The sequence below is a fragment of the Montipora capricornis genome, chromosome 5 (assembly GCF_036669925.1).
Source record: "Montipora capricornis isolate CH-2021 chromosome 5, ASM3666992v2, whole genome shotgun sequence".
Taxonomy (NCBI): domain Eukaryota; kingdom Metazoa; phylum Cnidaria; class Anthozoa; order Scleractinia; family Acroporidae; genus Montipora; species Montipora capricornis.
Genome location: NC_090887.1, coordinates 1530477 through 1542393, shown reverse-complemented (window position 1 = coordinate 1542393; position 11917 = coordinate 1530477). Strand labels below are relative to the sequence as shown.

Below are 11917 nucleotides of genomic sequence, written 5' to 3'. Positions count from 1 at the left end.
AGCCGTGGATTTTGAACTAACGAGGATGGTGGAATTTGTACGGGAGAATTACGAAGATTTTGCCAGCTCTGCTAAACTTGTGGTTGTGAAGGTGTTGCAGTCGTTTTTTGGAGTTGGTGCTGTAGAAAGAGAATTTCGTCTTCATTTGGAAGATGGTGTTTAAGAGAGCAACTTTGAAAACACCAGTGAAACAAAGGGAGTTGCCAGATGTTTTAGGATTTTTTTCAGAATCAAAAAGTTAGAACCACGTTTTGAAGTAAAAATTAGCAATTTCAGAATACCCCGCAACACCTCACCACTATTGTTTCCCGGAGGCGGCATTATTTGAAGAATTACAAAAGAGCTTATTCTTATTCAATGAAATGCAAATAAGTTGCGGGTATTCTGCAATTTAGCCAAAAATTAAATGTTTAGTGGAATGAAATTTGCCGAATTGTTAGCAATCATGCTGACCCTGGCCTCATCCCGTCAATTCAACTGGAAAGTCTCTCACCGTAGCTTTCATTTGAATTGCCTGAGTCTGAGTCCAAGTCTAAGTGAAGGATCCAGCACCCGGCAAATAGCCTGACTCCTGGCTGTCTGATTATTTATCTCTAAAATAGAGGGAGGAATGGTCAGATGGGAACAGGGAATGGAAATCTCTGACACATGATATCTCTAAAAAACGTGGAAGTTGAACTTGAACGAAATGCAGACTTCCACAAAAATCGTTTATTTCAAAATGCCTAGCCAGTTCAATTAAGCATTTGATATTTCTCATCTTTGATGCCCTGATCATTTTCCTGAGCAAGCAATTATCCTTGTGGCTTTGGAAATGTAACAGTAAGCCAATTTTAGTTAGTTTCTATACATAATTATGTGTACCGTCTTTAATTATTTCCATGTCAATAAAGAGGATCTTGTTGCCAATCAGAATCTCCATCATTATAGAAAGACTGGGGTGGAGGCTGTTAAATTAAACCATTGAATGCTGAACCACCCCTGTTGACGAGTAAAACCATCTGGCGTTAGAGTAAAATCTATAAAGTCTCACTCCTAAGAGTCAAGGGGTTAACTCAGTGTCTCTACGAAGTGAGACCGTAAACAGATGTCACTCTGTTAGTAAAAGTCCAACGCCAGACGATTTTACTTGTTAACTGGGGGCGCCCTAGGGCGCACTGGTAGTCAATAGGTTTAACCTATTGACTACCCTTTCCCTTAGTCCAGGCATTTTGTGGTCGGACCTGTAACTAATTGCAAAAGAAGCTTTCTCGTCATTGACCAGTTAGGAATATCCTATGCATGAACGTACTAAAAGTCCCTAAAGATCCAAGCATGGGAACGCCTCCAAACCGCACCCATAAAATAAGTCTCTTTTTCCTATAGCACGAAAACGAGGCTGTCAACCGGCAGTTGCCGTTTAGCGTTTTTTATTGGTATAATTCGAGCCATTTCGCCAAAACTAAGAATCTACCCTTAAGAACAATGATTTTACGGCTTTAATCGTGAAAGACCTTTCCTCAAAATATATTTAACTTAGTGAATTATTAAGGTTTATTTAGAGCCAGCGGTGAAATCTTATTTTGCCGAAACATTACAAGACATAAATGCTTAAGACTCACGACAAGAAAAGGCCTATATCATCACAACAAAGCTACCTCTTTGTTCAATTCTACACATGCTACATATACAATGTATTTATAAAAATGCTAGTCTTCCAAATGTTCACTTTCCTAGTCTACAGTGCTCAAAGAATTTGTGCACAAAGACCTTTAGACCTTTGCATTGGCCACAGACTGGGGAACACTGCGTACCATTCTTGCGACAAATTTGTTGCACCTCGATTATATTGCTACAGTCAGACAAACAGTTGCATCTGATTAACTAGAGAAGAGATTCTGGGGCAGGCGGCAAGTCTGCTTCAACAGGAAATACTTGATAATTTAGGGAGTTTCCACCCCCAGTCTTCCATTGACATACCTGCAACTTCTCCTACCACTGCTTTACCTGCAAGCAGACGCGTAGGCTGTGAAATCGGGCCACTGCTGCTGTTGGGGGCAGATTCTGTGGCTCGATATGAGATGTCTTGGCTGCAAGTTTTTCGAAGTAACGCTGATATCTAATAGAGTTAACCTACCCCTGGTTTACCTCCGAAACATGATACAAGTGGTTTTTCACCTGCAGTGACAACGCCAGAAACAGCAGAATGACAGATGAAGACCAACGTTAGCGTGCTCTTTGAAGTAAGGTACATTCTCAAGTTTCTTCAGGGCTGTTGCCTTTCCAACTCCATAGAGGCGCGATGTTGTGTCGCATCCAGTGACGGTGTGAAGGAAAAGGAAATTTCTGCAAACTTCCTTACCCCGCTGTTCTTTTACTTTCTTCATATGCCAGACACGGGCACATCTCGAGTTTGCCTTTGTCTCAGGTCAAAAAAAGAGGCCACATCCACCTTTGGAAGCATGATAACACAGAAGGACTGGCAAATCTGTGCCATCCCCAACTAGAACCATGGAATTCTTTATTACACATAACACGAGAATTTTATTCCATAAATCTCATTTGTAGAAATCTATACGCTATATTTTCACGTCAAAAAATCCTATACAACCAATCAGAATGGCGTACAGCTGTTTCACATGTCGAAGTATAACCAATCAACGATAGCGTCAAGAGCTTTCTGAGCCAATCACAATCGTGCATCGTTTACATTCAAAAAGCTTTCCAGATTTGGCGGCTTTTAGCGGCGACGCCTCCAAATTTTTCCAGCGAAAATGGCAAAGCCGGAGGAAAGCGCTAGATTTGTGTCGGTTGGTTGCTCCCTGGACGAGTTTGTGCAGCATCAAGAAAACAAGAACACATTAAGCAAAACACAGAGAGATGTCTCGTTGCTCCAAAATTTTTTTATTTTCAAGGAACGAGCTGAGCGATATTGAAAATATTGATGCAAAAGACCTCGACGTGTTACTCGCCAATTTTCTACTTCAAGTTCGAAAGAAAGACGGGCAACAATACGAACCCACATCGCTCAGGTCTTTTGTTTCCAGCTTTGATCGTTATTTAAGAAAGAAAGACTATTCCTCGACCATTATGGAAGGAAAGGAGTTCAGAAAGACGAAAGAAGTATTAGTAGCAAAGCAAAAGGAACTAAAGAAAGAAAGGAAAGGGGTACGGGGTTTTATTCACTTTGTACGGGGTTTTATTCACTCGTTGTTTGTGTCAAAAGCCCTCACTCGCTCGTACCTCGCTCGTTCGGGTTTTTGACACAAACAACTCGTGAATAAAACCCCGTACGCCGCACTATCTATGACGTAAACTATATTTATGGCAGACTCTACAGCGATTTTGACTACAAGTAGGTAGGCGTCACCATTTGCAGCGTCACCTCTGGGCCATGGGACTCGATGGAGAAGAGGACCTCCGTCCAGCACGTACTGTATGTTCCCTTCAGGTTGCGTCTTAGCCTCTGGTGTAAGCGTTGCCCATAGTGCATCTGCTAATGATGGCTTTGGTGGCTGCCTTAACATAAATGGGTAGTCGAAAAGAGCTGTGGGATATGTGCTGAGCTCGTCCTGAAATAATTTCTGAAATACAAGTTGAGGGTCAACTTGTACTTGTACTCAATCTTTACGGAGGACTTGGATGCTATAGTGACTGTCTGGGCACTTCGTTTGAATGACTAATCTATGGTTAACGTTCCCTTCACTGACGCTAGCATCTTCTCCCCGACGCTCTTGGCTGTGTCAGCATTGACATTACTATCAGCGTTTACACCATTCATGATGTTCCTTCGGGTTGTGAGTAGCCAGAGCACTGAGGATGGTCATTGCTTCCTTCATTTCTCTTGTTAAGACATATCTTTGTTCTTTTCTCCAGAATAAAATTAACTCCTGTCAGCTTTTGCATGATGTTCTTTGTTTCAGCACACGCATAAATGCAGGCATATAGATAACAGCCAGATAAGACGTTGCTAGTCCGTTAGGCCCCTCCCTCTTGTCAAGCCTCCAGTGGTTTCCACGCTTCTCAAAAGAACCTGTTCGACGCCTACATAGGTCTATCGATAATCCGGCCCAAAATCGATCACTTCTTCTTGCTACGTGAAGACTTGCTAGGCATCCTGGTGGTCGGTACGGAGGTCTGTCATAGCTGAGGCTTGTTGAGTCATTAGAAAAATTTTCCGTTTGGTATGGTTGGGATGTCTTCAACCGCGTATTTTTCTTTTTACTATCCAAACTCAAAGTTTAAATATAAACAAAATTCCTTCACTGTATTGGAAGGGAATTACTCTAGACTTTTTAGTTTTCAAATTGAACTCAAGCGCAAGATTTGCAGGACACACACTTTCTCTGTTAGTTCATAACTGGGTGAAAACATTTCCTTCGGTTTTTGCGAAAAATTTCCCCAATTCCTGAACATTTTGCTTTAAATTATGAGGGGGAAAAGATGAATTTACTAATGAATTAGGTCGAAAAAGAATATTACAATGCAAAGCGCGAAGCAATGAGTGAAAAACAGGTTTTTCACCAAGATGAAATTCATTTTGGACATCTCTACTCACGTCAAATTACATTTTCCTGAATTACATAATCTTGGAACATGACATTACTGTTAGGTCTTTTAGTGTAAAATTGTCCTTTTTGCGTTCTAACATCGCTTGTGGAAGACCGTGTTCTTCGCTACATAATTCACTCAGATAGCCATCCATCGACGACATCTCTAAAGGTTTCACTTACTTATAAAGAATAATTCTTCTATTTAATGGGTATATAAATGCACTTAACTAGGAAGATAACACAATAAATTTTCTCAATCTTTGCAAGCCTATGCTGCACATGGCTTTAAACTCAAGCAAAACAACGGTAGCTCACAACAGATAGTAAATGCAACCTCGTTTGCATGCTGAGCAATATAGGGCTCTAAAAAAGTTGTTTTTTGTCAACTTCCCCCAATCGGATTTTTGGGGACTTTTGATATGTTATAGAGGACATGTCCCTGGACCAAAGACCGTTGAAAATCCTTCTTTTGCAATTAGTGGCAGGTTGACCGACTTTTGGCGATAAAATGCCTGGACTACCTCGTAAGAGTGACACTTCTAGATTTCACTCTGTCTAACACCAGACAATTTTACTCGTCAATAGGGATCTCTTCAGGGATGAATGGGTTAACAACATCTAGATCCACTCAAAAACTATGTCCCCTTTAACCCTCTCCCTCCTAAGAGTGATACCTATAGATTTTACTCTGTCTAATGCCAGACAATTTTACTCGTCAATGGGGATCTCTTCAGGGATGAATGGGTTAACAACATCAAGATCCACTCAAAAACTATGTCCCCTTTAACCCTCTCCCTCCTAAGAGTGATATACTTATAGATTTTACTCTGTCTAATGCCAGACGATTTTACTCGTCAATCGGGCGAGATTTCAGGGATGAATGGGTTAATTTAATTAAATGAACTTTATTAATATTTAAGTGTCAACTGTATTTAGCGCTGGGACACTATTTGAGTGAACTGTACAGACCTTAAATCTACACTTATCAAATCGTAGGTTGGTTTTAGAGGAGAGGGATAAACCGGAGAACTCAGAGAAAAACTTCTCAGAGCAGAGTAGACTCAACCCATATAAGACGCTGAGTCTGGGAATCGAACCCGGGTCTTCAACTTTGCTTAAAGGCTAAAGCCCGCCGCACACGACGAGGAAAGAGCTGAGAAAACTGCCTCGCAAAGCGGTTTTCTCGGCCGTTTCCTCACGTGTGCGGGAAAATTGTGATGAGAAATTCACCTTGTGAGTCCTCGTGAGAATAAAATCAAACATGTTTAATATTTTTGGCCTCGCGAGACAAATTCCTCACTAAGTGCGGCCATCGTGAGAATCGAGCTGAGCTCGGTCAATCAAGCGTCCAATATGGTACATGGCATTTTCAAATGGCATCAGTGGCGTCGGAGTTTCTTCCTTCGACGTCTTTTTAAACCACTGAAGTCACGTGAGAATGCCATGTATTTTATTGGATGCTTGACTGACCGAGCTCAGCTCGATTCGCACGGTGGCCGCACGCAGTGAGAATTTGCCTGGTGACGCCAAAAATATCAAACATGCTTGATTTTATCCTCACGGCCTCCCAAGGCGAATTTCTCACCAAATTTTCTACACATACGCGAGGAAAGGGCTGAGCAAACTGCCTCGCGAGGCAGTTTGCTCAGCTCTTTCCTCACCGTGTGCGGTGGGCTTAAATCTTTGTAGTTTTTGTGAAGTCTTACCTGGTAGCACTGTGTAAACCGTCTTTGGTTTGCTGTATATTGGTACCAGTAGCTCGTCATGTGATTTGTTGGTGTCGAGAACCATCCCGTCTAGGGTGGGGTCAAACAGAGTCAGCAAAGACTGCGCCAACTCCAAACCAACTTCTTTGGAATTGAAGTTTGCATGCGTCCTGTTATCAAAAGGCAAATGAGTCTAAATAAAGAAAGATTCTAGCAAAGGATGGCCAAAAACCAACGGCATAATTTGCAAGCACCCTTAGTATATACGTAATAATGTACATGAAAAAAAATTCTTCACTCTGACTGGCTAAGAGAAATACAGTTTTCAGGTAACACAGTGCAGAAAAGAGGTAATTCGGTGCAAAGACAAAAGAACAAAACCAGGAATTCTGACCAAAGAAAGTCACAAACAGCCAATCAAATGCGATCCCTAGATGACGAAATTTTTTGGTGTTGTAAGAGTGCGTTGCTTCTAATTCTGCTTAATCACGATAAGCTATCTAGACTGAGTGTCCAATGCATACTATTATGATGGCCCAGGAAGGTCACAGTCCAGTTTTAATTTTGCGACTCGTCACCAGTTTTCTCACGGATCACAGGTCACAGTTCATTGTTTTACCAATACACAAAGTATCCTAAACATCCATAAAAGCTACCCTTCGGCCTAAAAGCTTTTGTAGCTTTCATGAATGTTTAGGATACTTTCTGTATTGGTAAAACAATAACCTGTGACCTGTGACCAGGGAGAGAACTGGTGACGACTCACAAAATTAAAACTGGACTGTGACCCTCCTAGGCCATCGTATACTATTAATAAGTAATCACATGATTTTTCTCGTGCAATTTGCAATAAATGAGCACTCGTAATTTTTTTCAAAGACTACAAATTGCACTCCGCAATGTTAAAAAACGAATAAAACAAGTTAATTTTAATAGCCTACTGGAAATTGAATGTAAAGACTGTTTCTTATGTAATGATTAACTTGTCATTTTAAACATGTAAATACACATACATACATACATACATATAAATTTCATATTTTGTAATTTTTAAGTAATTTTAGCACGAGGTAATTAGGTGTCCCCAATTAGTGCACGTTGTACGCTAGAGATTTTGACACGGTAATAAAGTTCTTACTTACTTACTTACTTACTTACTTATTGGGGTAAGGTGGGAACAAGTTATCTCAAAATCGTCTTCTTTTGTACTGCTGCACTTAAAAAAAAGGATCTTTATAAGCTTTTTACTTCGTTTGGAGTTTAATATGTTCTCTCTACTCACAAATGTTTCGGAAATTTTCGGTCAATTCGAGCCCAGTCATCGGGTCGATCATTAGGGCCGTTTATACGAGAGAAAATAAGCCGCGGCTTACGTAAGCCGCGAACACCCCGTATAAATGGTACAAAATCCACGTTCACGGCTTCCTCAAGTCGCGGCTTATCCTGGCCAGGGAGTTTATACTCGTATAAATAGTTCCTTTCGCGGCTTACGTAAGCCGCGGCCAGAGTTAGCCGCGGCTTATTTTCTCTCGTATAAACGGCCCTATTGTCTCCAGCATGATTGTGACGCAGGCTAGTGTCGCACCAGCCCCCTAGCGTCAGCCTTAAATATTGCACTAGCTACAAAACCCTGATACCGACTTGCATATATTCCTTCCTGTTTGGTTTCACGTAACACATATTGAACAGGTCAAATGTTACTTTAAGCAGCTGGGTTTGTGTTTTCGTTTTGTTTTCTTTTTATTACTCGGTACATATTCGACGATCTCTGTGCTCAGTTAGAATTTCAGCCATTTTCTCAGCTGTAAGTAAATTGTGATCATGCCATGATTGAAATGATTACGTTACAACTCGGAAAGGAATGCTTTGCACTTGTTAGATACTACGTCTTTCTAATAATGGCTAGAATATCCGACTTCTGTAGTCCAAACTTTCACTTATGATTGTATTTTCCTTTTTGTGTTCGAGTCGGTCATTTTATCCACATCGCAGCAGTTTATGGTTCACCAGTTTGTTTGTCCGCTTTGAGCATGTTTACACTGGATAACAATAGTATCCGCGCTACCGCGCTATAAATAGTTCGCCCGTGAAGCCAAAACAAAGCAACAATAAAAGGGGAAAAACCCCATCCAGACTTTCAGTATGATGTACTGTTCTGCTGAACCCATCCAATCAAAGCGCTCCACGTTCACATCGGTTCTCCGGCACTGTTGATCGTTGCAGAGAAATAATCTGTAAAGCGAGGAAAGGGACGTTTTGGATCGACTAACTCGGCTTTCACGATGAATTGGCCTTTAACATTTTGTATGGTTTTGATTCTAAGTGCTTTGCGGCCAGCTTCTGCAGAAGGTAAGTGAAATAAGTAAAACAAACGTCAATGGCACGGTGTTAACTGTTGAAATTTCACCTGTAACAGCTGTGGTTTAGGGTGAAAGTTACATGGATAAGATTGTCCTACGGCTCTCAGCTCACTACTGGGATTGTTGAGAATTTCTATCATACATTAATCGTGTTTACTTTTAGAGAGGAACGCAACGCCCCTTTGTGTACATCGTCGTGTTTTCACCAGACTATGAGAAATTTATATTTTATGGAGGGAAGCCATAGAAAATTTCGTAAACCTCGATGTCCTTCGTGAGTGCCCTGAATACATAATCTCGCAATCTATGAACACTAGCGTATGCCTTTTGAACCATTATCCGGGAGTCTCCCGTACGGGTCATCAAATCTCCCGGATAAAAACAACTCTGGGCATTTTAAAGACTTTGCTCCATTGGAGGCTCAAATTGTATCCCCAAGTTAAAAAAAATTGGATTTTTTCAAACTTGTTTCATTGTTTGTTAATGCATTTCTTCATCTCTGAACAAAACAAAACTCTGTTTGTTATCACAGCCATATGTGCTCTGTTTTCCTGCAAATTTCCTGTTCAAAATAGATTATACTTGTATTCTGAAGGACTACTGGGGCGGAAGGGGTAGGTGAGTGCGTTTTTGGGGGGGAAGGGGGAATGGGTGAGTTAATCGTAAGGGGGGAAAGGGTTGGGGAGACCGGATGGAAAATATCTCCAGATTTTAGATCTCCAGAGTTTGGCATCCCTGCTTTTCTGGATCGCACCAGTGTAAACACAATTGTCAGTTTATCATTTTAAACCCTTTCGGTTTGAGCTCACGGGGCGATTTCTGACATTTATCTTCACTGATAAAATACTGTTTACAGGTTTACAAGTATAGTATAATCATAGTTTTATTATTTGACATTACTAGATACGTTTCCATGGTTTTAATGGTTGATTGAGGACTGCGTCTTTTCCTTCTGCTAAGCTGCTTGCAGAGTGATGTTGCTTTTCAAATTCACCGGTTTTTCGTTCGGAGGTGCGGGAAAGTAAAGCTGAATGGTTTTCTTGGCAGCACGTAAAACATCAAGGATTGAATCGATTGAATTTCAGTTTAACAACACTTCAAAGAAGAGAGTTCAGATATTTTCAAGTAACCGCGATTTGAAATTCATCTAAAGTAGCAGTTTGAACACAACATTGATTTTTCCTAGAAAATCACCTAAAAATAGACCCCGACAATCTTGAGCCCAATCTCTTAGCATTCAGTGACAGCGGCGAAAAATCCAATCCAAGGTCGGCCAATAAGCACATGCAATTACTTTTGCTATCCATATTAAAGCATCATTCATTGTAAGCTTCATTTCAGTTCAAGGGCAATAGCTACATCAGATATACCACTGAAAGTGCAAAATCGCTCTTATTCACCCGCTCATCCATTGGTTACTTGGGCTTCCAACTGAAACACACTACACCATTATTTATTCTTAAATTAAAGTAATGAAATGTCTGCAATAAATTAAAGAGGTTACATTTTTGTTTTTTGGCAACTCGTGTCTATCCTCCAGAACTACTATATCCTCATTCTTTCAGATGCATTGCAAAGATTTTTCTGTAAGAACGCCAGACGCATCTGCCCCATTTAACCGCCAAAACTCTGTTCAAAATTGATAAAGTTTACTTCATCGTTTTCTAACCGCGATGTTACCTTTCCCAGCATCAGATGAGAGTACTCATGAGGGGAACAGTTGGTGCTGGAAGGAGTATACAGCGATTGGCCTGGTCGGAGGTACTATAGCAGTAGTCACTGCTCCTGTCGTCCTTGCCACGGTGGGATTCACCACTGGAGGAGTTGCCGCAGGCTCTGCTGCGGCCGTCATCCAGTCGGCAGCATATGGAGGTACTGTAGCCTCCACAAGTGTGTTCGCTGGGCTTCAGAGCGCAGGAGCGACCGGTTTTGGCGCAAGTGCAACAAGTGCTATCTTTGCAGGAGGGGCAGGAATTGCTACTTGGATCAAGAACAAGCTGTCTCCGTGTAACGATGGACCAAAATGTCCATCAGGCAAAGAATAAATCCTAGCGGAATAGAGTGTTTCTGGCATGAGGAGGTTTCTGACATTTTTCACCTAGTAACTGAGAAGAAAAAAAGTAGTTGTAGCAGAACTATCTCTGGTTTTAAATACACGGTCTCTACTACAATGAATTTGCTGAGATATTCAGTGTTCTATCCTTCATTTAAAGTTATATCAGCTACGCTGAGGAACGTTTCTGTAGATCATGAACTTCAGTTGTAAATATGTGAGTGGTCCAGAATTAACTTCGTTTTCAACACGTATAATTTAGAAATCTAAGAACATTTTTGTCCATTTAAGCATATATTCTTGATTGCAACATTGTGAATTTTATGTTTTATAGCAAATCTGCCCGCTGTAGTGTAGCCAGTTGGTCTGTAAATCTGTACAATCTATATGGGTTGCATATTAGGGAACAAGGCAAAAGAAAAGGGAAAGGCATGAAAGGAATTAAACACCAATAAACTGGGTTTTTTTTGTCTACTCTTTTAAGTAAGTTTGCTGATCATGGAATTTTGGATTTTGTAGACAACGACAGCCTGTTTTGAATTATGAAAACGTTTCCTGTTTTGAACTCGTCCACTCAAATTTGGCTTTAAGACAAATGTGAGACACATTTGATGTCATATTTGCCCTGGTTCTGAAGACAACAAATTTGGGACAAATATGTTTCTAATGTCCCTGATAAATGCAGGACAAATACTGTTTAAAATTGAAGCTATGTTTAGCCAAAGTACAAATGTAAGATACACCATACAAATGTTTTAAACAATGAATGCCACAAACTCCGATACATCTATCTCTCCATCGTTTTTTAGTAGCACTCCCACTTGTCTGCAGGGCCTGTTTGAGTCTTCCTTCTTTGTACAACTACAGGGGCAGATTTAGTCTCCCTTAGGAGTTAAATTCAAATTTCCCCTGTGACAACCAGCCCGTGCCTTTTCATATGGGAGCTCCCCCCTGCTTTCCCAATGTCTAACAGGAAATGAAGGAGTGATGGAGTGAAATCGTCCCAGGTTAAAAAGAAGCGAAATTCGATTGTTACTACTCGGTGGTTGACACATTCTAATAGGACACGTTCGATATATCAATATTCTAACATGACTCCAAGGCTTTCGGGTCAAAATTGTAAGTTTCTTAATTTTCTTTTTCTTTTTTTCTTTTTTTTTCTTTTTTTTTTTTGTCTCTCGATTCCCTAAAGAGACTTGGTTACAAAGAAAACAACACCAAATACAGACGTTTGTTTCGAAAGCCTCGGAGCCATGTTAGAATATT

At 40.7% G+C, this 11917-nt stretch overlaps 1 protein-coding gene and 1 long non-coding RNA gene across 3 annotated transcripts in view; both read left to right on the top strand.

The window, feature by feature from the left end:
- Positions 1-909, top strand: part of LOC138049045 (uncharacterized) — an 11616-nt gene extending 10707 nt beyond the window's left edge. For both annotated transcript variants that reach the window (XM_068895154.1, XM_068895155.1), the window contains exon 9: positions 1-909. This exon is cut by the window's left edge and continues 349 nt beyond it. In XM_068895154.1, the coding sequence (XP_068751255.1) occupies positions 1-163 (163 nt within the window). In that variant the 3' untranslated portion in view covers positions 164-909.
- Positions 910-8428: 7519 nt separating this feature from the next.
- On the top strand, positions 8429-11112 carry LOC138049044 (uncharacterized). Its single transcript, XR_011132286.1, has 2 exons — positions 8429-8587; positions 10288-11112. It is a non-coding gene; the product is annotated as an uncharacterized lncRNA (long non-coding RNA).
- The last annotated feature ends 805 nt before the right edge of the window (positions 11113-11917 follow it).